At 43.4% G+C, this 24,730-nt stretch overlaps 1 protein-coding gene across 1 annotated transcript in view; it reads right to left on the minus strand.

Annotated features, from left to right (window-relative positions):
• Slc44a5 (solute carrier family 44 member 5) overlaps positions 1–24,730 on the minus strand; it is a 76,814-nt gene that overhangs the window by 19,206 nt on the left and 32,878 nt on the right. The window contains exons 3-6 of the mRNA XM_050149481.1: positions 21,814–21,898; positions 10,339–10,423; positions 3,903–4,028; positions 2,888–2,948 (exon numbers count right to left, since the gene is read on the minus strand). Coding sequence (XP_050005438.1) covers positions 2,888–2,948; positions 3,903–4,028; positions 10,339–10,423; positions 21,814–21,898 — 357 coding nt within the window. The remainder of the gene's footprint in view (positions 1–2,887; positions 2,949–3,902; positions 4,029–10,338; positions 10,424–21,813; positions 21,899–24,730) is intronic.

A 24,730-nucleotide genomic window follows, 5' to 3' on the forward strand; every position in this document is an offset into this window, starting at 1 on the left:
GACATCTTCAGGGCTTTCTGGTGGTCGTGAGACAGAAACGGAAACAGCATCACAACATGAAGTCACATCCCAACCTGTTGATATTTTGACACGTGAAAGATTCATCAAACTGCACAGATAAGGTGTGTAGGTGAAGGGACATGGGCTCAGACCACACATGCTGAGCGTGCTTTGAAGGCGAAGCTGCTTGCATGGTGAGAGGAGCTGAGGACTGGCACGTTAACAGGTTCTAGATGGGGGCCAGCATGCATCTTAGTGGTACAGAGCCTGTGTGGAGCCCTGGTCAGTCCTGAACACCGGATGATGCAGAAGGGCATACCTGCGATCCCTCCCAGCACTTGCGACGTGCAGGCAGGAGGATCAGAAGTTCATGGTCACTCTTGGCTATCTGAGATCAGTCTGGGATAGACGAGAGACTGTTTTGAAAATATTCTTTAAGTATTCGTCAGTGAAACCTCGGAAACTAGAGTTTAGTGGACAATTCCTGGAGGAATAAGAACCAGCTCAAGCTTCAAGCTCCCGTGGAGATGGGACGTCCAGTGGTGAATTCTTAATAACTGCCTCCTTGCCAGCAAAGTCACCTACATCTCATTGCAAGATGGAAACTATTGATGAAGGGCCACACTGTTTGATGTAATTTCTGAGAAGAGTGAAATCGTTACTTAGTCTTGTATGGTCTTGTTTTGGTTATATAGAGTCCTAGCCTCTCCAAACACATCACGTTAACGGTTACTGGAGAGCTCGGCACCAAATGGATTCTAATGTATTCCAGCCCCAATTTTAAATGAAGAGGTAAGAGAAATCAGAAATGAATAGATAATTTTTATATCTTCTTCTTGTAAGTAGTATCACTGATTTATATGTAGAGCTTGGACCTAAAATACTGAGCCAAGTGGTATAGGGAACAAGCTTCCTCATGAAGCTTTTCTTGGCTTGCCTGTCCATCTTCAGATGATGGAGCTGACTTCCTTCATAACTTCCCCATCTTTCTCCTGCTCTACCTCCCTTCTGGGATCTGAGACAGCAGCCTCTAGGACCCCTTCAGCTCACTCTCTACCAGTCAGAGCCTTGCTTCTGCCTCCCCACATGACCTCATCCTAGTCCTTCTGCAGTGGGGCTCCTGGCACGCAGTGGGGCCAGTATATTTCTTCTCTCTTGTTCTTTCTAGTCTTTTTGTTCCCATATACACTGTGAGTATAAGTTTTGTTCCTCTATATGTCATAAGTGTAAGTTTTCACCTAGAAAGTCCCCTGGCCTTATTTTATATATTCTTTCTGGTAATCACTTCCAGTCTGTTATGACCCGTTAATTAATATGCTCAGTATATATTTAGAGAATATGAAGAAAATTACAAAACGATACACTGTCCAGCCACCCACAGTGAACCATATGATTTTGCTGTTCCGTTTCTTTCTCATCTTTCTTCTACACCCCTTTTCGGTGCCAAAATAATATAGGAAACAGAATTCCTTTTTCGTCCCCCTCTCACGTAATCTTACTTTGTCTGCTGTTATAAAATATTAACGACTATGTGTTGTTAGTTGCACATCATGTCTTGTAGTGATATACTTGATTCTCTGTTAAGAGAACACAGCTGATTGTAATGTTGATCTTAATGTCTCATTATTTCATTAGACTAACAGAGGATATGGATTATGTATTTTTATATCCCTAATGTAGATTTTAAAACATGGGATTTAGTCAAAATCTAATAGTGAGAACAGCTATTTTTTTCCTTTTCCCATAAGAAGTTTCTATGCTGTTCTTGGCCACATACAAGCAGCACCTAGGGAATCCTGGGGTTGTTATTTCTCACCCGACCCACCTCTGCCTCGGGGTCTTTAGTGGACCACAGAGAGATGGTGGGCACTCAACACGTGGATTTCATGGCAACTAATTTAACATACTTGATTTCCTGCTTAGATTGGTGCCTATTGCCTTTCTCCTGCTTTAGAAGAACTATACACTCATTGTGGAAGAACTGGGGGACAGAAAACAGAAAGAGAGAAAATGCCCCGTGTTGTCTCCCTTTCCACACCCTCTGGCAAACAACTCCTTAATATTTTTGGTGTTCTTTCTGATCTTTTTCCTTAAATAATTTCTAGGATTTCTTTTAATTTCAATACATTTGACCTTATGATGTCTACAGCTGTTTGCATTTTACTGAATATCAACCCACATGTGTTTTGCTCTCTATTCATTAGTTCTAAGGTATGTCCTCTCGTGAACATGGTGGTTATTTCAGTGCTCGCTTGCCCCTGGATACTGCAACCTTCCTTTCTCCCCCACCTCCACCAGCTGTGATTTCTGAGCTCTGTACTAACAGTTCTCTGGCATGGTCTGAAGGAACACTGGGTTGAAAACCCTCCCATGAAGCTTTTCTCTGTGGTTTGAATTACATCGTTCAGAAAGGAAGAGGAGCTGTTATTTCAGTTTTCTGAACGGCTTATCAGTTTGTGCTCAAACAGCACAGAAACAAATATATATTCATCAGGGAAACAGAAGAACTTCAAATGTCAAATTATGAAGACAGGGCGTGCAACTTAGAAACTGCTTCTGGGGCAACTTCTGAACGTTCTTGGCTAAATTCAGGAGTGGGTGTGCCTGACTGCTTGTGTGGGCTACACACGCTTGGAGGGGTACGTAAGAGCACACTGGCAGGCTTCTTAAAATCAGTCCTACCGCCTCGTAATGTGCTCAGGTAGCAAAGCCCCACACCTCACTGAGCGCTGGGGGAAGCGCCCCAGTTGGAGTGAGGACAGTTGTGGCCAGAGACAATGCTCATGACTAACTCTGGGCTCTCAGGGTGGCACTGAACCCTGTCGGCTTCAGCTTATCAACTGAGGAAACTCAATTAAATTACAACGGTAAAATAATTACCACTTACAGGGTCTGCTTGGATAGACTGCTGGGGGACAGTCGCCATGGGACAGAAGATCTGAGAGAGACTGAAAGGGAAGGGGGCATGTTAACAATGCACAGCCAGCAACGACCACTTTCCCTCTCAATATCAAAAACTTGAGCTTGAAATCTTAACTCCACATCTCATTTTCCAAAATTTTCTCCCCACTGCCAGTAACTATAAGATTATTACATACAAATTCTTCTTGGAAAAATGCCTCTCAATGCTCTGAGTGAATCAACACAGATAAAATACCATGATCTTACAAAAAGCTTACATTCTGGATCTCTGACCCTTCAAAAAATTTCTGGAAAAAAAACAGCATTTCCTATAATTAATAAACAATTAATAGTATTTAATATACTAAAGCTTCAGAAACCTCCTGTGTATGTCAAATCTAGGAAAGTGTGAGCTTTAACATGTTTATTGCGCTGTTTTATTTAATGTGAGCACGTGTGTGTGCATGTGTATGTGTGTGCGTGTGTGTGTACATGTGTGTACTCCATGCATGCTAAGGCACACATGTGGAAGTCCCATCACCAGATTCTGTTTTCTCCTCCTACCACATGTTGGGGAGGGAATTCAGGTCAGGCGGCAAGCACCTTCCTCCGCTGAGCTGCCTAGCAGTATGGCTTCATAGCGATGACTCTGGATGCTAGCTCTTCTCAGCAACAAACCCATTCAGATACAGAAAGTCTCCCAGCCAGGGCTACCTAGGCACACTTAACAGTCTTTTCTACCCTACAAGTGTACACAGGGGTATGTCATGAATGGCATGTTCCTCTGTCTATACAGTGCATGCCCTGAATATTCTGTGTTTTGATACACCACTAACAGTATGTGCTTCTGAGTGTTCATGTGTGCTTGTGTTTTATTGGAATGGTACCATTAATATTCATTCTCTAGATCTGGACATTATTCCAGTAGCAAACTAGAATGTTCCACTGAAGGTCTAAATAGCAGCTAAGCTCCTTCCAGGAGTGAGCTTGAGTACACGCACCTTTGCCGGCCTGGCCGTGGCCTTGCAGAACTGGCGATAGTATTCCCAGTGGCTTTTGTCTTCTTTACTCAAAAACTGCATTTCCACGTAGGTTAGAAATTTCTCTGGGCACCTGGAGACACAGATCTGCAGGGCAGAAAAGCACAACGATGGGATGGATCGAGTAAACCAAGCAAATGCTTACACGGTAGGATGGGCTTCTCAGTTCCTCCCCAGCATGAAGAGTCAAGCATCATTGTCCAACTGACTTAAATCACATTTCTAGTTTTATTGTATAAAATTAAATCGAGTATAGACTGTTACCAACCTGTGCTTCCTGCTTTCTTGGTCTTGTGTTAAGACAAGAAATTGAACAGTAATAATAATTTATGCTTTGATTTTTAAATCAGCACACAGTGTGGAGACCACTGTAACATTTTAAATCAGCACACAGTGTGCTGGAGACCACTGTAACATTTTAAATCAGCACACAGTGTGCTGGAGACCACTGTAACATTTTAAATCAGCACACAGTGTGCTGGAGACCACTGTAACATTTTAAATCAGCACACAGTGTGCTGGAGACCACTGTAACATTTTAAACCAAGCATTTTTGTCCCTTTGCTCTCCCACCCCCTGCTCCTGCCCCCCTTGCCTTCCCCGATTATTTTCCCATTTTACATCCCATGTGGCCTTTCCTCACCTTCCATCCTCCTCATCACCTAGTACCAGCCTCTCTAGGGAAGAATAACTGTGAGAAGACCCAAACTCATGAGACAAAACCAGCATGTTCTCTGTCATATGTAGATTATAGTCTGTGAGACATAAAGTTTAAAAACTCTAGATGAATTTATTTTAACTTGATTTTTGATATAAATGCACAAATACTTGTGAGAAATAGAAGTGTCCACACACTCATCACTCAGGTTCCCCAGAAAGTAAGACTTTTCTTTTTTTTTATGAGTACTTTGTGTTCTTTTTTTAAAATTTATTTATTTATTAAAGATTTCTGCCTCCTCCCCACCACTGCCTCCCATTTCCCTCCCCCTCCCCCCATCAAGTCCCCCTCCCCCATCAAGTCCCCCTCCCTCATCAGCCCCAAGAGCAAACGTACTGGCTTTGGGAAGCCTAGGCAGTTTGGATGCTCACCTTACTAGAAAGTAAGGCTTTGCACACTGTAAGGTACACACTTGTCACTCAGGCTCCCCAGACAGTAAAGACTTCACACACTGTAAAGTACACGCTTGTCACTATCACTCAGGCGCCCCAGAGAGTAAGACTGCACAACGGTAAGGTAACATTACAGCCACTGAGTTCATTTAGATTGTACTAATTCTATATCCTTTTGGTGTGTGCCCGTGATGGAGAGTTCTGTGTGCACACTTGGGGGCTTTGGTCATAGAACAATGACAATTTTTAAAGCCCCTTTTAAAGGTTTGTTTTTTATTATTTGTGTGCACCGTGCACTCACGTAGGTGCACGTCAGTGTGTGCAATATATATGTATGTGTGTGTGCATCAGTATGTGCAATGTATACTCATGTGGGTGCACGTCAGCATGTGCAGTGTGTACTCATGTGGGTACACATCAGTATTTCAGTGTGCATACAGCTGTGTGCACGTCAGTATGTGCAGTGTGTACTCACGTGGGTGCACATCAGTATTGCAGTGTGCGTGCATGTGTGTGCACATCAGTATGTGCAATGTGTACTCACGTGTGTGCACATCAGTATGTGCAGTGTGTACTCACGTGGGTGCACATCAGTATGTGCAGTGTGTACTCACGTGGGTGCACATCAGCATGTGCAATATGTACTCACGTGGGTGCGCGTGAGTACTTCAGTGTGCATGCAGGTGCCCAGAGAGGCCAGACGAGCACAGGGGATTCCCAGGAGCTGGAGTTGTGGGAGGCTGTGTGTCACCCGACAGGGAAGCTGAACAACTGAACCCAGGTGCTCTGCAAGAGCAGCTATTTTCCCACCTCTGCCATAATTCTTTAATAGGACACTTTCTTATGAGTATCTGAATTAGTAGGAGCATAATTCAAGATTAATTATTCTGCAGTCTGTATATGTTCTAGGTCAGAGTCTTGCTTTGTTTTCCACACAAATAAAATGACTGAGGTTTTCTGACATTTGTTAACGTGCATGGGAAATATTCATCAGTGTGCTCACGAGGTCCCCATAATTGTGAAAATGTAGCTTTGTCACCATTAGACATAAGCAAAATGCAGATATTTGCCACAATTAATCACCAGGGAGGTCTTCTATCAACACTCTCTAGACATGGGCAAGAGAGGTCACCTGTGCAACCGTTTCACAGTCACAGACTTGGAGCAAGCATATCAGTGACAAACCAAGTTACTGTGGTCATCCATGGAGCCACGCCCAAATGACAGCAATACAACTGCAACTCCATAAGGAGAAGGCAGAACGGGGCGGGGGGGAGGGGGCTGCTGCACTTGCTTTTGCTTATGATTTTTTGATTATTTAAATCTACTTGTTTTAATTTTATGTGCCTTGGTGTTTTGCCTGCATGTATGTCTGTGCGAGGGTGTTGGATCCCCTGGAACTGGAGTTACAGACAGATGTGAGCTGCCATATGGGTGCTGGGAATTGAACCCAGGTTTTCTGGAAGAGCAGGAGTGGGTGCTCTTAGCACTCTGCAGCTGAGTCATCTCTCCCTGCTTATGGTTTCCAAAAGAAACAAAAGCCACATCTAACTGCAAGCGCTGCATCAACTCCTGTGCAAGAGCTGCATTAACTCCTATGCAAGAGCTGCATCAACTCCTGTGCAAGAGCTGCATCAACTCCTGTGCAAGAGCTGCATCAACTCCTGTGCAAGAGATGCATCAACTTCTGTGCACGTCTGCATCAGCTCGGCTCCTCTGTGTGGAAACCCTCCAGACCTAGCCTGTTCCATCATCTCCCATCAATCCTTCAATTACTATTTTTCACTTTAATTCCTTGACAATTTCATAATGCTTAGCAAGAATTTTCATGCCCCGTTAACTCTCTCTGTCACCTTCTTCCTGTCCCTGCTGAAGCTTCTCTTCTTGTACCTATGTTTTTGCATTTTTAGGACACACTAAGTTTAATTAGGTTTGCTTGCATGACTATTGATATGGGGTTATTTCATTTTTTATTTGTTTGGATTACCAGCGACTTACCAGTGACTACACTACTGATGACGACGACTCCCACCATGCACCCAGCCATCAGCTGCTAACAGTGGTTCAGGGAGGACTGAGGCTTCATGAATCCTCTCCCCCATTGTGATGGGACATTCACGGGTGACATCTTGCATATGGCTGCTATGAACTCATGGGTGCCATAGGCACGTTGTGCTCAGAAGACTGTACTCAGAAGACTCTCCATCCTCTGGCTCTTAAATTCTTTTTGGGCATTCTTCTGCCACATTCCTTGGCTCTTGCAGTAGTGACGTAGATGTTGTGCTTAGGGTGAGCGGTCAACAATAACTTATTCACAGCACGGTTATAGCTTTCGTTCTGTTTGAACGGCCTTACTCATCTGTGAACCCTGGGAGCACAACGCTAACTTGCCGGAAAGGTATGCCTACTGGTGCATTAGTACCATGGCTATTATGTGGGTAACCAGCTGTTTTCTGATGGATTTGACGCCTGCTCTATAGGAGGGAATTTATACTTGGTACTATAAACCTGGTCAAAAATGCATGGACAGGGACTACACAGACCCTAAGGGGAAGCTGCTACTGTTGTAAAACTGCTTTCTGAATATTTATATTTTTATATCCATAGATAGTAATGGTCTTAGCATTGTTTAGAGAAGTTTCTGTTTGCAGCAGATTATAGATCATGCAGAGACTTCTTACTGACTGACCCTATAGACAGGTAGGTGAAGCCACAGTTGCTAAGTAGGCAGCTTTCCCGACTTTTGCCATGTTTATCACTATCTACAAGTTCATTCCGATGGGAGCCACGCTGACTAGATCATGCACGTACTAGGAGAAACCTCAGAGACATAATGTGAGGGACTGCTTCTGGGACCCCACAATCCTACACTTCCAAACGCATGCACAATGTCTACTATGCGCACAAACTGGTGCACACACAACACATAAAAGAAAGTAATTAAAATGGAAAAAAGTAGTTTGTCAAAGAGAATCATGTCAAACTTCATTCCAAACACAAATCAGCTGTTGAAAAAAACAGTAACTGCCCTTTCTTCTCTCCCTCCATCAGACCACCTTTTCACTTCAAATGGGATGCTGATTAGAAGCAATCATCATATAATTAGCCAAAGAAGGTCGCACTGAGGCTGGGTATCCTAATTGATCCCGGTCTGTTCTTCAAGCGCCTGTGACACATGTCTGGACCATGCTGCCAGCTGACAGAAACAGAGCACATAGAATAGAGCTCTGATCTATAAATACACCATTGCAGAGCCAGTTGATGCGGGGTGCAAAAATTGCAGTTGCAATATATCCACGGAGTTGTGATCCCTACGGACTTCACGGGGCGCGTGCAGCATGATTCTCCATCACTGCTGCTACATCATCAGCTCAGGCGGGCTTAACACTGTTATTATGAACAAGAATTGGATGCTCCATTTGTGAGAATAATAAACGGCATTTTTGCCTTATCATAGGAACTTTGGTTTGTGTGGCACAGTGGAAAGAATAGGAAAGCATTCATTATTAATTTCTCCATTCGATAGATATTTATTGATCATTACTCTGGGTGTTCGAAGGTAATGTGAACACAGCAGGAAGTAAAACAGATGACAATCCTTACTCTCAAGGTGTTTGCCTTTGGATACAGGGAGAAGTACAATCAAACACTTGTTACAGACAGGGATGGTTGTGACTGAGGGCTAGAAGAGACTAGAGAGTGAGGGGTGGATGGAGGTCTTGGGCTTTTCAGTCAGAAAGCCCTGTCGCACAAGCTTGAGGACTTGAGTTACGACCCCTAGTACCATGTGGAAAGCCAGGAGCAGCATCAGGCCTGTGGTCCCAGAGCTTGAGGACCAAGCTAGAAGGTCGCTGGTAGCCTTTGGCTAGCCAGCCTAGCTGAATCAGTGGTTCGTTGAGAAATCCTGTCTCAAAAACTAAGGTTGAGAGAAATAGAGGACTCTTGGAGTCAGCCTCTGGTCTCACGCTAACACACACGCACATGTGTGCACACATGACCTCACCAAAAACATAACAATTATAGAAAGATTTGCATCTTGGTGGTTGATCCATGGAGCCATCTGGAAGAAGAGTACTCAGAGAAGTACTTCAACTCAGAGAAGAAAGTGAAGACGGCAGGAGCAGGAGCCTGCCTGCATCCTTCAAAGAAAGCAGCCCGCCAAGAGCGGTGTTTAGGTGAGCTTTATCTAGTGGGCTTATTTATTTATTTAACCTTACAGATCTTTCTGCTTAGAGGGGGATATGGGAACATCTTCTGGGGTGGCACAGGCTACAAAGCTTAGGGAAGCTAGCTGTGCCTCTTGATATTCAGAGAAAGGAAGCGTCTACAACCAGGGAAGCAGGTAACTGCCCAGGAGCTCAGCCAGCGACAGTTCCAGCCTATATGACAGGAATGGCCAGAAATTCCAGCGACAACCACCTTCCAACCACAGATCCCCTCATCAGATGACCTGGGAGAGGAGCCTCCAATCTCAAGACTTTTTATTTCTATACTTGCTTCTATTATATTCTTATTATTTTATGTCATTAAAGTGTTTGTGTTTATTCCTCTTTTTACATTTATGTAATTTTATTTACACATTTTCTCTAATTCATAATCGTGCATTTATCTCTCGCCATTCTCTATCACATGACTTTCCTCTTCTTATTATATTATATTTAACTTTGGTTTCCCCTTCTCTCCTTCCTCATCACCTTCCTCTATTTCATTCATTTGCTATTATCTTAGTTGATTTTAACATTATGTCTTTTCTCCATTATTTTTTTAAGCAGTTTTCCTCTCTGTGCACACTGGTGGTGTAGCAGTAGGCGTCACTTGGTTTAATTAGAGCTCTGTATCTGGTTTGGCTTTGCTGTCATGGCTTGTTTCCTCCTCTCTGAATATAATGGCAGATCCAGCCTTCCAGGGAAGGCAGCTTACTTAGACGGCCCCAACAGCGAGATGCACAGATCAAAGCGTAAAAACACAAGAATCATGAAAAAGCAAGGCAACATGGCTTTTTCCAAACATTTACAACTCCTCCATAAATGAATTCAAAGATGCAGAAATGACTGGACCAGCAGACAAGCTTCTGCTGTGGTCACTTAAAAGAGCAAATGGTTTCCATCACTCAGGTTCCCCAGCAACCCTGAAAGGATTCTTCTCTGCCTTAGCTTCGACTGCATGTGCATGAGCATGACATCAGGCTTACCTTTTCCTACCTCACAGACAGATTCAGCGTGGAAATCCTCAAGTCACCTGAGTGTTAGAGACGTTACCACCACCATGAAGGCAGCCTTTGCCTTACCTGTGTAGTAGGGCACTGGAGCCTGAACATCACGGAGGAGCTGGTACACCTGAACAGGTTAAAGTAAAACAAAACGGTCTTGTTCCTGTCAAAAAAGCACACACAAATAGTGTTTATCCGTGGGAACGCTCTATAAGAATCAAACCACAGGTGCTTTGAATGCATCGTCTTTAAAAATTGACTTCATCTTCATGTGGGTGCAGCATCTTCTCAAACCACCTTCACGTTGCCTGACAATCAATGCTCTGTTTTGTAATTATTAAAAGTTGAAATACATTGTCCACCAGCAAGAAAGCATTTATCACGAGGCAGAAGATCACGTCATTGGGAATGATGTTGACACACATGTTTAATGGAAGGAGAAATTAATATGTCTATTTTAGAAAGAAACTTACTTTAAAGACCATTAAAATATGATTTGACTATGTGGGAATAAGAAATTATATGCAAAAAGAAATGATAACATCTAAAATTTGGGAATATATTCCTTCATCCAATTTTTGTATTTATAGATTTCTTTAACATAAGCCGTATTACGTTGGTGATGTACAAAAGCAATAATTGCATTTTCTATTACAAACTGTACTAAGTGGCAGTCATACACATTCAATGGAATATATCCTGTCATTTGAGATTCTCTTTGAATTTCAATGATCCTATTAGGGAGATGAAGACAATACCAGTTCTGTCCACTTCATGGTGGCATAGTGCCACGTCCACAGCAGTGACTGCCGTGTAGTGACAAAATGCCTCTGCGCTGGCTTTTGCCTGCTGAAGGATTGGGGTTAGAGCTTCCTGGAGCGAAGCCCCAGGCGGTCCCCTGGCAATCAGTGGTCAAGATAGGACCTGATGCCGTAGGCAGATCTCATATCTGGAGATAGCCTTGGGAGCGAGCCCTCCTGGCACCCTGCATGATCTTTCTCTGTATTTCTAATCTTTTCTGTTTTTAGCTGACCGCTTACCAAGAGATCAAAGTACGTCCTTGGCTCGGCCCCACCGTTCATTAAAGCAGTCCTTGAGGAAATAAAGTATGCCCCACGCCACATGAGCCTGGGAAACTTTATTAATTATGATACAGAAATGGCTAAAGTTGATATGTTACGAGGGAATCGTCATAGTGAATCAGATTTAGAGAGAAAGGAAGAGTTAGAGAAAATTCCCCAATTCACTTCCTTATACAGGAGCCTATGATGAACAAATAGATGGGTTAATGTTGATGGACAAAGACTGTTATATTATACTTTCAACTTTATGGATAGGCTTGCTAGACCCCAACCCCCATGATGTCTGCCGCATAAGAAGGTACTAAAAAATATAGTTCAACAGATGCAGAGAACTGATTAGGTATATTTGGTCACTAGATGAAATAAAGGGTTAAGAGGAGAAAGGGCCATGATAGCGATAATGAGACAGAAACTTTCTGTTCATAAGATGTAACCACTTGCCTGAGGCTTACAGTCCCAAGGACAGGAATTCCCCTTCTAAGAGTTACAGTCCCAAGGACAAGAATTCCCCTTCTAAGGACGCTTAGTGACTAACACCTATTCCTGATAATACACTTTTAAACATTGCTAAAATTAAACATTACTAAAAGAAGTTTTCATACTGTGCCAACTGATGATACATGACTTTCTGACTTGTTCTTTGTTTGAATACTATATAATGAAAGCCTGATTTTAGTAAAATCGCAGCAGATTCTCACTACACAGTGTGTCTGTCTGTCATTCCCTTGCGTCGTATCCTGGCTATCCTATCCTTCACCCTGTTCTCCCGTGGATAGTGGTCTCCAAGAGGGTCCGTGGCAGCGTAGAAGGACCTAAGATGATGCTGGACTCATGGCATATTTGGGGGTCCTGATGGTGGTCATCAGAGGGAGGGGACTCTGGACATGTGTCGGGGTCCTGATGGTGGTTATCTATATTAGCAGTTCTCGCCTGTGGCTCTGACAAATACCAAGGCAATGTAGGAAGGCAGTTTGTCTGACTCAAGCACACGTCTCATTAGAGTGAAGAGTCATAGCAAGATTGTGAGACAACCGTTCACACCGCATCCATGGTCAGGAAACAGGGAGCTGCAAGCTGATGATCAAGATTGACCATTGTAATACTCAAGACAAAATTCATGGCAAAATAAACATTTTCTTGGAATCCTGTGGGTGGAGTGTCTCTCTCTCTCTCTCTCTCTCTCTCTCTCTCTTGCTCTATGTAGAGACAAATTAAAATGTGGTGTGATCATAGACTATTATTAAAATACAAAATTTGATTTTATATAAGGAACGTGGTAGAATCGAAAGGACACCAGGCTGGCAGTGAATAAAGACTGTGCAGTTACAACAAAATCAAAGTCATTCATTGCTTCCAAATTCTGGTGTCAGATACATACAACAGGACATGCTGGGTTCTGAAGTTACAGAGCCGAGTGTAAAAGGTGACTAGACCACGTAAGGAAAAGAGCGGATACAGCAACTGCAAAGTGGGAAAGAAAGGAAGACAGAGACGGTGTGTGGGGATGGGATCCTCTTGCACAGGGGATCCCAGACACTGTCCAGTCAGGATGAGAAGCAGAGGGAACTATCACTGTGCTGCTCCAAGGGGCTAGAAGGAGACCGAAGCTCAGACATGGGGTGTGGCTAAAAAGAGGAACGAAAACGGTTTTCCACAGCGGGTTACCAGTGGAAATCACCTGAACTAACAGAACCACATCAAAAGGTACTTTTTAAAACCTGCTAGAACTGAGCCCGAGACCCGAAGGAGACGACTGTGGGCAAGGAGGGCCAAGAGCCAGGCCGGGGCCTTTCCTTTGGTTATAGGTTCTTCCTTACCACTTAATTTCCTTCCAAATGCATATAGTATTTTAACGCAAATTTTAAAAATTAAACCAATAGGACGTTGGGTTGGTCATATATTCAAACAGATCTGTGGGACTTGTCATTTAGTGAATGATCCTGTGGCTGTTTTCATTCCTGGTCTCAAGGGTGGTGGATATCGGGGCTCAGTCTCTGACTCAGTCTCCTGTAGCACGTGTTGAAAGCCCAGCAATCATCATGAGCCGAAGTTCTTGTAGCAGCCAGAAGGTGGCGGTGTAATCAACCAAATTCACACCTTTCGGTGGAAAATACTGAAGACCAGGCCTTCAAACCGTAGCTCAGGAGCAACTTTTGTGCCGAGAGGCAATGGAAGTCACACAGGGAGGAGGCAAAGCACATGTGTCCTCTGGAGCCAGGGTTTCATCTGGTATTTCAGGAACCCGTCGGTGTTTCTCCCACAGTCCTTTCGTCTGGGCATAGGCAAAACCCAAAAGGCCTGATTCTTCTCCATCCCAGGTACGATGCCCTCTCCAAACGTAGGCTCTGAGTCCAGTTATGAGGAATCTCTGCTCCACATGAGAACTCAAGGATAGTGCAAGGCCATCGTGACCCAAATACAACCACTTAGTGCCCACACTGACCTGAGCATGTCTCTGGCTTGGCTTTCCTCGCCAGAGATGTGTCCACTGCATCCTGGCACAGAAGTGTGCACGTTTATCTAGTGCCTGACTTTATGTAATATGTTTTGCACACACATGCACACACACATGCACACACAGCCTGACTTTATGTAATATGTTTTGCACACACGTGTACACACACACACACACACACAGAGGCCAAAGGTCAATCACAGATGTCATTCCTCAGGCATTACCCACATTTTTATTGAAAGACAGAGTTCCTAACTGGCCTGGAGCTCACCAAGTAGGCTCGCCTGGCTAGCAGGTGACCCCAGCGATCTGCCTGCCCCTAGTGGCCCAGTACTGGGGTCACAGGCTGGGGCCACCACACCCAGCTTTTCAAATGTGAGTTGAAGGGACTGAGCTCAGGTCCACACGCTTGGGCAGCAGACCCTTCTCTAAGCCAGCCCCCCAATTCCTTCTGTGGAAGGCTGAGGACAACATGCAGGCGTGAGTTTTCTCCTCCCTCCACGTGGGTTCCAGGGATTGAACTCTGGAGGCCAGGCGTGGCAGCAAGTGCGCACCTTTACCCACTAAAGCCATCTCTCTGGTCCACCTTGCCTTCCTGAGTTGACGCCACATCAGGCACATTTCCCTGTCAAAAACACACCTACGCACAGTAGTGTTACAGATGGATGGTATCTCACTATTGTATCATAGAGCCCAGGTCATCAGTCTCTGGGCAGACAAGGAGACGTTTAGTTTCCTTGTGGCTGTTTCGGCTGTGACAGCAGACTGACTCTCTCTGAAAGTTCTTTCACAGGCCATGCCTCCTAGGCTCAGTCCCAGCCGGTGACAGCACTGGGAGGAGTTTGGCCTTTTCAGAGGCGGGTCATACTGGGAGGAAGTTAGACCCTTGAGGGGAGATAGATGGGGCCTCTGCCTGGTTTTCATTTCTCCAATTTTTGGCTCTTATGAGATGATCATACCTCATCTGCCATAGGCTTCCACCTTAGCATACCATAAAGCCACCAAGCGATGCAAAAGTCCAGGACCACAAGAGCATGAACCATGAACCAGAGCGAAGTTTTCTTCTTTTAACTCGTTTACGTGTTTTCTCAGAGCGATGGAAAGCTAACACGGCTCACAAAGTTTCAAAAGATTCAAATTTCATTCAGTCAGTTTCTAGGCAGAAAACTGCTGAGTCACGGGAGAGTAAGTGTTGGTAAGTATTTGATAAAACCTTGCAAATAACACCACCTAGCACCCTGCTAGCAGTGGACAATGGGGTGCTAACCTCTCACCCCACCAAATGCCAGCAGCAGACAATGGGGTGTTAACTTCGCACTACACCAAACACCATCAGTGGACAATGGGGTGCTAACCTCTCACCCCACCAAACACCAGCAGCTGACAATGGGGTGCTAGCCTCTCACCCCACCAAACACCAGCAGCGGACAATGGGGTGCTAATCTATCACTACACCAAATACCGGACATTTTAACCTTTTTGGTTATTTGACAATCTCACAGGCAAAAATAATTTTTAAATTTGCAGTTTCCTTTTCAACTCTGACAACAAGTGTCCTATTGCCCTCAGGCATCATAGGATTTTATCTCCTGCTTGTGACCTTTGTCTTGTTTTTAGTGGATAGCAACATTTGTGTTTCGACACTGATAGACTGTGCACACGTGTGTGCACTCATACTCATGGGAGCCAGAGAATGGCTTTGTGGAGCTGGGTTCTCCTTCCACCTTCACGTGGGTTTCTGGTCAGACCCAGGTCATCAGGTTGCACATTAGCTCCTTCAGCGCTGAGCACCTTGCACCTACTTGGCTGAACATCCTTTCCCTCGTGGCTTCTGTGTTCAAATCGTAAAGCCAGCGTTCCATTTGGTCGTGGATATGTGTTAAAAGGGAAAGTGTTTGCTGTCCCTGGATGGCCACTTAGCTTTAATTTTGTTTACGATGATTTTGGTGGTTTCCTTTTTTGTTGTTGTTGTCGTCGTTTTTTAAATTTGATACAGGGTCTCTCCATGTAGTCCTGGCTACCCTGGAACTCACTATGTAGATCAGCCTGGCCTCGAAATCACAGAGACCCGCCTGTCTCCGCCTCCCTAGTGCTGGGATGACAGGGATGAGCCACAGCGTCTGGCCCTTTTGGTGGTTTACTTTCAATGACAGAATTCTTCAAAGTTTCTCATATGTTTTCGGTTTTACTATTCTGTTTAGAAGATGCTGTTTGGCCCATAGTTTTATTTACTTTTTATTGTTTCTCTCATAGCTTTATATTTTAAACACTTGACTGCTCTCCTAATATTACAAAACAGTCAGTGTTTACTTCTTAAAGAGATCACAGTAAAATAGCATAATACAGAAGACTCAGTATTCCCTACCAAGCCCTTTCTGCCTTACAAGTGATGGTTGGAGATTTCACAATTTCAGAATCTTTGGTTCTTAATTTCTCGTTGGGCAGAGTGATGTTCTTTTTCCTTTCAATGTTTTCAGAAATTCTTCACCATCCTTCTTGAGACTTAGTTCCGAATCTATCTTCTGGGATTTAAACAAGCTTTTTACTTCCCAAATTCTTTCAGAATTATCTAAGTCATTTTTATTCGTAGGATCCTTTTGATCAGTTTTCTTGGTTTCTTTCTTCTTTTTCTCCCCACTTAGCATTTTTGACTTAACTTCTCTTTTGGGTCTTTCCCCTCCTTTTTATCTGCTTTACTTTGTTTTGGTTCACCTCTTTGCTTTCTTCACCAGACAGCCCAGAATCGGAGTCCGAAAGGTTTCACATCTCCCATGATGCCGTGGTGGTAGGGCGCCCCCGGCTACCAACAGCACAGTGCAGTTTAAACTTTTTAACGTGAAGCTGGCTCAAACTTCTTGTCAGTTTTGACTTTTCCATCCTGTTCTGCATTTCCCCGGGTGCTCTGAAGCCCACCTGAACTGCAAGCATTCATTATTTCTTGTTTGGATGACGTCTTACTGAAGAATACCCAGAGAAAGCAAATAAAATTCCAAGGAGAGCCCATCAGAGAGCCACACAGCTCCTCCCTTCTCTTTGGATCCCGGTCTGAGCTCCTGGCCCACGGTTTTATAAGTACGTCCCTGGCCGGGGTTGCTTTCTGATTTTTATCTCATCTGTATATAAAACCTTCCCTGATTCTGTATTCTTTTAGGTATGAATTATTATACACAGTTAGTTTTACTTCCATGAATAGAGTTTTATTCAATCAGTGCCACTCACTGAGTACTGAATTTTCCAGGTACTGACTTGAAATTCCATCTCTGTCACAAATCTAGCAGCCCAGGCCTGTGACCCCAGCGACCCCAGAGGCAGAGGAGGGAAGAGTGCAAGTTTATTGCCTTGGTTTCAGAGAGAGCTCAAGGTCACCATAGGCAACTTAGTGAGACTCAGTCCCAAAACAGATAAATGATTAAGTAGGGGCCAGACATATGACTCAGGCAGAACACTTGTCTCCATGTGTACAGCCCTAGATTCTATCACCAATCCTGAGAAAAATATATTTACAATTGATTTATTTGTACCTAGTTTATTACCAGTCTATTCTTTAGAATAATGTGATTGCTCTAATGAATTTACTCTAACCTTTTCCTGAGATATATTTTTATTCAATTACACTTATACATATTTGATTTTAAAAATTTGTTTATTTTATCTTATGTTTTGCTTGCATGTGTGTATATGCACTGCGTGTACTGCCTAGTGCCCATGGAGGCCAGAAGAGGGCATCTAATTCCCTGGGACTGGAGACCATTCCTGAGATCTCTCTGTAAGACAAGTAACCACTCTTAACTTCTGAATGTCTTTCTAGCCCCTTAAGTTAAAAACAGAATAACCTTTATTTCTATTTCATGTGTGTGGGTGTCTTGCCTGCATGTAGAGCTGGGCATCATGAACGTGTAGTACCCATAGAAGCCAGAAGAGGGCATCAGATTCCCCAGGGGCTGGAGTTAAAGATGATTGTGTGCCTCCTGAAGGGTGCTAGGAATTGAACCTGGAACCCCTGGAAGAGCAGCCTGTGTTCTTAACCCCTGTGCCACCTCTCCAGCCTCTTACCTATAAATTTCATATTGAGTAAAGTTTGATTTTCTATTAGTATTTCCACTTACCATTAAATCTATAAGCATAATTTAAAATAACTTTTTGTTTTTTAATTGTTATACATTTATTATAATAATTGAAACATCAATTCTGTCTTAGTCAGGGTTACTACTGCTGTGATAAAACACTATGATTAAAGCAATTGGAGGAGGAAAGGGTTTAAGGGTTTATTTAGCTTTTGTTTCCCCAGCACTGTTCATCATAAAAGAAGGTCAGGACAGGAACCTGGAGTCAGGAGCTGCTGCAGAGGCCATGGAGGGCACTGCTTACTGGACTGCTTCCCGTGGCTTGCTCAATCTACTTTCTTATAGACCCCAGGACCACCAGCCCAGGGATGGGTCCATAATGGGCTGGGCTCTCCCAGTCAATCAGTAAGAAAATGCCATACAGGCTTGTCTACAGCTGGGCCATATCGGAGGAATTTTCTTAACAGAGGCTCTCTCCTCTCTGATGACTTTAGCATGTGCAAGTTGGCATAAAACTAGCTATTTCAGGATCAATTGCCCTCTTCTGACCTCACGGGTATCCATAGATACATGCTCACACACACACACACACACACACACACACACACACACACACACACACACTACACTTTTAAAAGTTACTGGAAGACTTAAATGCATTGATATAGGCTTATGATTCAGAAAGAAAAAGGTATGCAAGTTTATTTATAGAATAATAACTTTTGTAAAAAATGAAACATAAAAATCCTGTTTTCCAACAAAATCTTTTTAGATAATTGAATTTGCAGTTGGAAAAAAATGTTTGCCTCCTGTTTCATCCTACTCATACAAAAATTAAGTTCCAACCAGCTTGGAAATTTAAATACATAAAAGGCAATTATGACAAGCACCATAGAGCACAGGCAAACGGGAATCTCGGGATTGTAACACAGAGGCAACTGAAAGGGAAAGTGGGCAGAGCGGCTGCTCCGTCCTGAGTGCTTCCTGTAACGGGTCACTTAGACCTGAGCTGCCTCTCACAGGTAAGCAGAGCGGTTAGACCTGAGCTGTTGAGGTGGTTGAGGTCTGTTCCATCTCAAATCTATTTTTATCAGACATTGTATTTGAATGACCAATGTGGTAGGCAAGGGTCACCTCTGGAGAGTCTTCATATACTGCAATTTGGGGTGTCACCTCTTTGTCTGACATAAGTGGGTCATGGGCTTAGGCCTGGATGACTTCTTACAGAGATCCTGCTAAAAACAGCCCGTTTCAAAGGAACTGAGGATTTAGAGCATCTTTTCTTTTCCTTTCTTTCTTTCTTTCTTTCTTTCTTTCTTTCTTTCTTTCTTTCTTTCTTTCCTTCCTTCCTTCCTTCCTTCCTTCCTTCCTTCCTTCCTTCCTTCTTCCTTTCTTCCTTCTTTAACCACCTGCTTCTTTCTTTGTCTCCCCACAATGTAAAAAGTCTCAGATTTTTCTTTTAGGTTTCTAAGATTAAAATTCAGTCCAGGTGTCTGCTACATAGAGGCCTTCTGTAGGCAACACTTTCTCCAAATCTGCCTTGCTATCATTAAAAGTTCCCTTTCCCTCCTCCAAACTTTCGTTTTCCCCACTGTCTACAGTCATTCTACCCCATGGATTCCTCTGCTCTTTACCGCAGGCCTGTCTTTAAATCTGCATATCTCTTAGTATAACTCATTCTCAGTTCTGGGCGGCATCACAGAGCCATGGCAGAAACGTCTGAGACTGTATTTTTCTTGGTGGAGCCCCTGTTGTTACCTGGCCTTTTGCTTCTCCATAATTATCCACAGAAACTCAACTGGTTGCAAAGCGTGAGAAGATCTAGCACCGAGCCCATTAGAGAAGAAACAAATGGATCACGAAGGGTAAAGGTTTCCTGGAAATGTGAGACGTGGCTTTTGTCTGTCTGTTTGACTTTAGGTAAATAGAAAACTTGCTTCCCAAAAAAACCAGGATAGCCAAACAATCCTGTACAATAAAAGAACTTCTGGAGGCATCATGATCTCTGACTTCAAACTCTACTACAGAGCTACAGTACTGAAAACAGCCTGGTATTGGCAAAAAAACAGACAGGAGAGCAAAGGAACCAAATGAAAGACCTAAATATCAATCCACACAACTACAAATACCTGGTTTTTGACAAAGAAGTAAAAAAATATCAAATGGAAAAAGAAAGCATATTTAGCAAATGGTGCTGGCATAACTGGATATCAACATGTAGAAAAATGAAAATAGATCCATATCTATCACCATGCACAAAACTCAAGTCCAAATGAATCTGAGACCTCAACATAAAGCCAGCCACACTGTACCTCATAGAAGAGAAAGTAGGAAGTACACTTGAACGCACAGGAAACCACTTCTTAAATATAACCCCAGCAGCACAAATACTGAGAGAAACAATTAATAAATGGGACCTCCTGAAACTGAAAAGCTTCTGTAAAGCAAAGGACACAGTCAACAAGACAAAACAGCAGCCTGTAGAATAGGAAAAGGTCTTTACCAGCCCCACATCAGACAGAGGTCTGATCACCAAAATATACAAAGAACTCAAGAAATTGGTCATTAAAAGAACAAATAATCTAATAAAAAATGGAGTATAGACCTAAACAGAGAACTCTCAACAGAGGAATCTAAAATGGCTGAAAGACACTTAAGGAAATGCTCAACATTCTTAGTCTTCAGAGAAATGCAAATCAAAACATGTCTGAGATTCCATCTTACACTTTTAAGAATGGCCAGGATCAAAAACACTGATGATAACTCATGCTGGAGAGGTTGTCGAGTAAAGGGAACATTCCTGCATTGCTGGTGGGAATGCAAACTGGTACAGTCCCTTTGGATGTCAGTGTGGTGATTTCTCAAAATATTAGGAAACAACCTCCCTCAAGACCCAGTAATATCACTTTTGGGTATATATCCAAAGGATGCTCAATCGTGCCACAAGTACATATGCTCAACTATGTTCATAGCAGAATTGTTTGTCATAACCAGAACCTGGAAACAACTAAATGCCCCTCGACCAAAGAATGGATAAGGAAAATGTGGTACATTTACACAATGGAGTACTACACAGCAGAAAAAAATAACGACATCTTGAAATTTGCAGGCGAATGGATGGATCTAGAAACATCATTTTGAGTGAGGTAACCCAGACCCAGAAAGACAATTATCACATGTACTCACTCATACGTGGTTTTTAAACGTAAAACAAGGAAGACCAGTCTACAAATCACAATTCCAGAGAACCTAAACAACAATGAGAACCTTAAGAGAGACATACATGGATCTAATCTACTTGGGACGTAGATAAAGACAAGATCTCCTGAGTAAATCAGTAGCATGGAGACCATGGGAGAGGGTTGAAGTGGAGGAGAGAGGAAGGGAGGGAAACAGATAAAATTGTATATCTCAATAAAAATCAATAAAAAAAACTTGCTTCCAAGTAGAGACACTTCTGCTTTGATTGACATTGCACAGAAAGAGCACTGAAGAGCTGGGGACACGTCATAAGGCAGAATGGTTGTCTGCAAACACGATGGCAAACATGACCAAAGAGTGGGATATGACGCAGGCATGTCACCTGCTGCTCAGGACAGCCACACAACAGCCCAACTCAAAGGGTGTGATCCAAATATGGCTGCTAACAAACCCCTGGGCCAGCTGCTCAGGACAGCCACACAACAGCCCAACTCAAAGGGTGTGATCCAAATATGGCCGCTAACAAACTCCTGGGCCCATCCTTGCTTTTGAATTTTATTTTCACTGATAAGAGTGGAGAGGCAGAGAATGGAAATCTCCAACCACTTAGGGCTGCCTGTAAGAAAGGAGACAGCAGAAGCCTCCTCCTTGAGTCCCAGCCTTGCTTAGAGATCCTGCGGCATTGATGCTGATGTGTTTGGTGTCCGGTTTTAGACAGTAAAGCCACCCAAAGCACAGGGGCCATACTCACTCATTGGGGGTTCCCTTCTGGCCACAAAAGTGTCCCTGGCTGTCTGTAGGATAGGCCACTCTCCTGGGGTCACCGTGTGTCCAAGCTGCGGGAACAAAAAAGGACAGAGTCTCCATCAGCAACATCTGGCTGAAGGCAGTCTGATTTGAGAGATTAGAATTGTCACGGCAATGCTCACCTCTTCCCCCTCAGTCATAGAACATTATTGATTTTCTTCAAAGAGCAATTTCTTAATGAAAAGTAAAATAAAATATGGATGAATTGGTCTGAAAGCGCGTTTTTCTTCTCTCCAGATTCATCTGGGCTGCAGCCAAAACATGAGGTAATGCACTTAGAAAATGACAGTTATTAAAATGAGGAGGAGAGAGGGCACAGACAAAAGCCCTCTTGGAAAAGAAGACGCCTTTTCTAAAGCTCCAGCACAAATGACTTCATGCCAGAGCTGATAGATTGACTCCAGGCAGCATGATGTAATGCTTTGGGGGTATACAGAAGAGAGAAACACCGAAGAATTCAACAGAGTGAACCGACCAGCTCTCTGATTTCACAGGACACTCAAAAGGCAGACAAGGACATGGCAGAGGCACCTGGCAGGAAAGATCTGCCAGGCATTTGTCCGGTAATCTCAGAGCTTAATGCAAAGACCATGCGTCCCTGACTTCAGTATAACAAGGACTCAGCCATGGTTTTTGTGGAGATGCTGGGCTCTGCTTCATGCAAACTCATCACCCCTTTCTGTTTGTTTTTGTGTGGGTGATAAACTTGGCCTGACATCTGAACGACAAATCTCTAGAAAGTAACATCCACCACTAAACTAGGTAATAACTGTTTGCTCTAACTGTTTTTCTACCTTCTCAAAGTTTGAACAATGCCATTGTTAAAACGTCTAGGCACAGCTGAAAACATATCCTGGTCCTTTGCTTCTGATAACACTGTTGCAGCATCTCCTTCCCCACACTTATTGGAGCTGACAGTTTGCCTCATAATTCAATCACCCTTATGCATGTGACTGGTGTGACAATAAAAAAATCCATTTTCCAAATGAAGGTTGTAGTAAGGAAGAGGATTTTTTTTTTCTCAGTACTTTTCTCATTTCTTCTGGTTAGTATCTAAGTACCAGGGAGGCTTCCTTTGTCTATTTCTCTCTAATGTCACAGAGGCCAAATCAGCTTCATCTAGGAATACCGTCTTGTGAGATCTGAGTAGCCACCATGTCTTTCTGTCCTTGTTTTCCAGAATAAAGAAAGAGCTATAAATAGTGTGCAAATGACATCCAAGTGTTCGGCGCTCAGTTAGACCCTTATTACAACGTTCCTGTGCCTTAATTTGCCACACACTGGCTAAGCGATCCAATTTTACCCAACTCTATTCTTTTAGCTTTATCCTAAAATGTTTTACCCTGTTTCTTTAAATAATTATTAGCTGAGAATTGGGCATCGGATTCCTTTTTATATGGTTTTTCTTTGCTCCTGAGGATTTCATGAGTACACATAAGGCAATATGTCCACTGCCATCCATCTCCCCAACCCCAAACTCTCCCCATATCGCCTCAACGTATTTCCCTCCCAACTTTATGTCTTCTTTCTCAATGGCCACAAAGTCCAGTCAGTGTTGCTCATGTGTGCAGCCATTCAGAGGAATATGGGCAGCCAGCGCCACTTCCTCAAAACAATGATGCTCCCTTCTCTGTTAATTGTCGATGGCCAAAGGCTCCTCAGTAAGAAGTAGGGACTGGAGAGTGTTCACCATATTTAGATATCTGTTTCTTGCTGTCTATAACCCAGATCAAATTATCCACGTATTTTAAATCCCCACTTTCTAATTAGCTGCTAAAGCACAGGAGCAGTGGTATAAAGTCCCTAGGATACTGAGCCTGAAGAAGATAATGGAAGTGGAAGGTCTGGTAGGGGCTCGGGACCCGCTGTGGGTGCAGTCATGCTAGCTCTTTATTTAATTTCTCAAAAATCAAAATCTGAACCCAGACTTTGATGCTTGTGCTTTGTTTGGAGTGGGGTGGGCAGCTCCCAGAAGCTTCCACAGGTGCCATGGGCTGGACCCAGGACAGATTAAGGGCCATAAAGGAGACAGTAATAAGCAGGCCACAGCAACAGACAGCTGTGGTCGTCGGAGAACTTCCGCGATCCCCTGGTGGTGCTTCTGGGGAACCATTGAACATTTGCCCCCGTAACTGTGAACGCATGCTGATGGGTTGAGGGGGAGTGGGGTCTCCCATCAGTAGCATTGATTTCTTTCCCCTTTTACATTATCGATCAACTAATTAAAGACTCCGCTAAGGGACCCCTGTGTGTTGTGGGTCAGTGTCAGCTCTGGAAAAGACACATGCCAGGGTTCTTAAAGAGAATTGGGGTGGGGGAAGATGAAGTTTATAGAGGGCTCAGTGAAGAAGCGGAATGTGAGGCAGACTTTGGGAAGTGATTAGGATTTGGACCTGGAGTTAGGTGTGGACAGGAACAACAACTGGAAGAACCGGAAGAACCTTGTGATACGGGAAGCTCCCTGTGGTATCTGCCTGGGATGGGTCAGAGACTCGGGCTACACCTGGGGCCTCTCATGCCCTGTGCATCTCATGGTAACCCTAAGAGGTTGCCATCCTTTTAATCTAAGGTTTGTATTAGAGTTTACTTCTCAAAATCATACATCTTTTACGTGATATAACCAGAGTTTACGATTAGGGCTGTTGCTTTGGTTTTATCCACCACACTACAGTGGCAAGGAAGTTAAATACATTAAACAAACAGAAAATACTTCCATAGTAAAAAAGTTTAGATGCATTAAATATTAAAAAATAATTCCTTATTAAATATTAAATAATGAAAGGTTTACGTAGACTAACCAATAATGCCTTCTGATAAGAATAAATTAGGAACAAGCTTGCTTTAGTTTCTTTCCTTTTGCC

This window comes from Alexandromys fortis, unplaced genomic scaffold, assembly GCF_014885135.2.
Source record: "Alexandromys fortis isolate MF-2015 unplaced genomic scaffold, M_Fortis_MF-2015_v1.1 scaffold_68, whole genome shotgun sequence".
NCBI classification, from domain to species: Eukaryota; Metazoa; Chordata; class Mammalia; order Rodentia; family Cricetidae; genus Alexandromys; species Alexandromys fortis.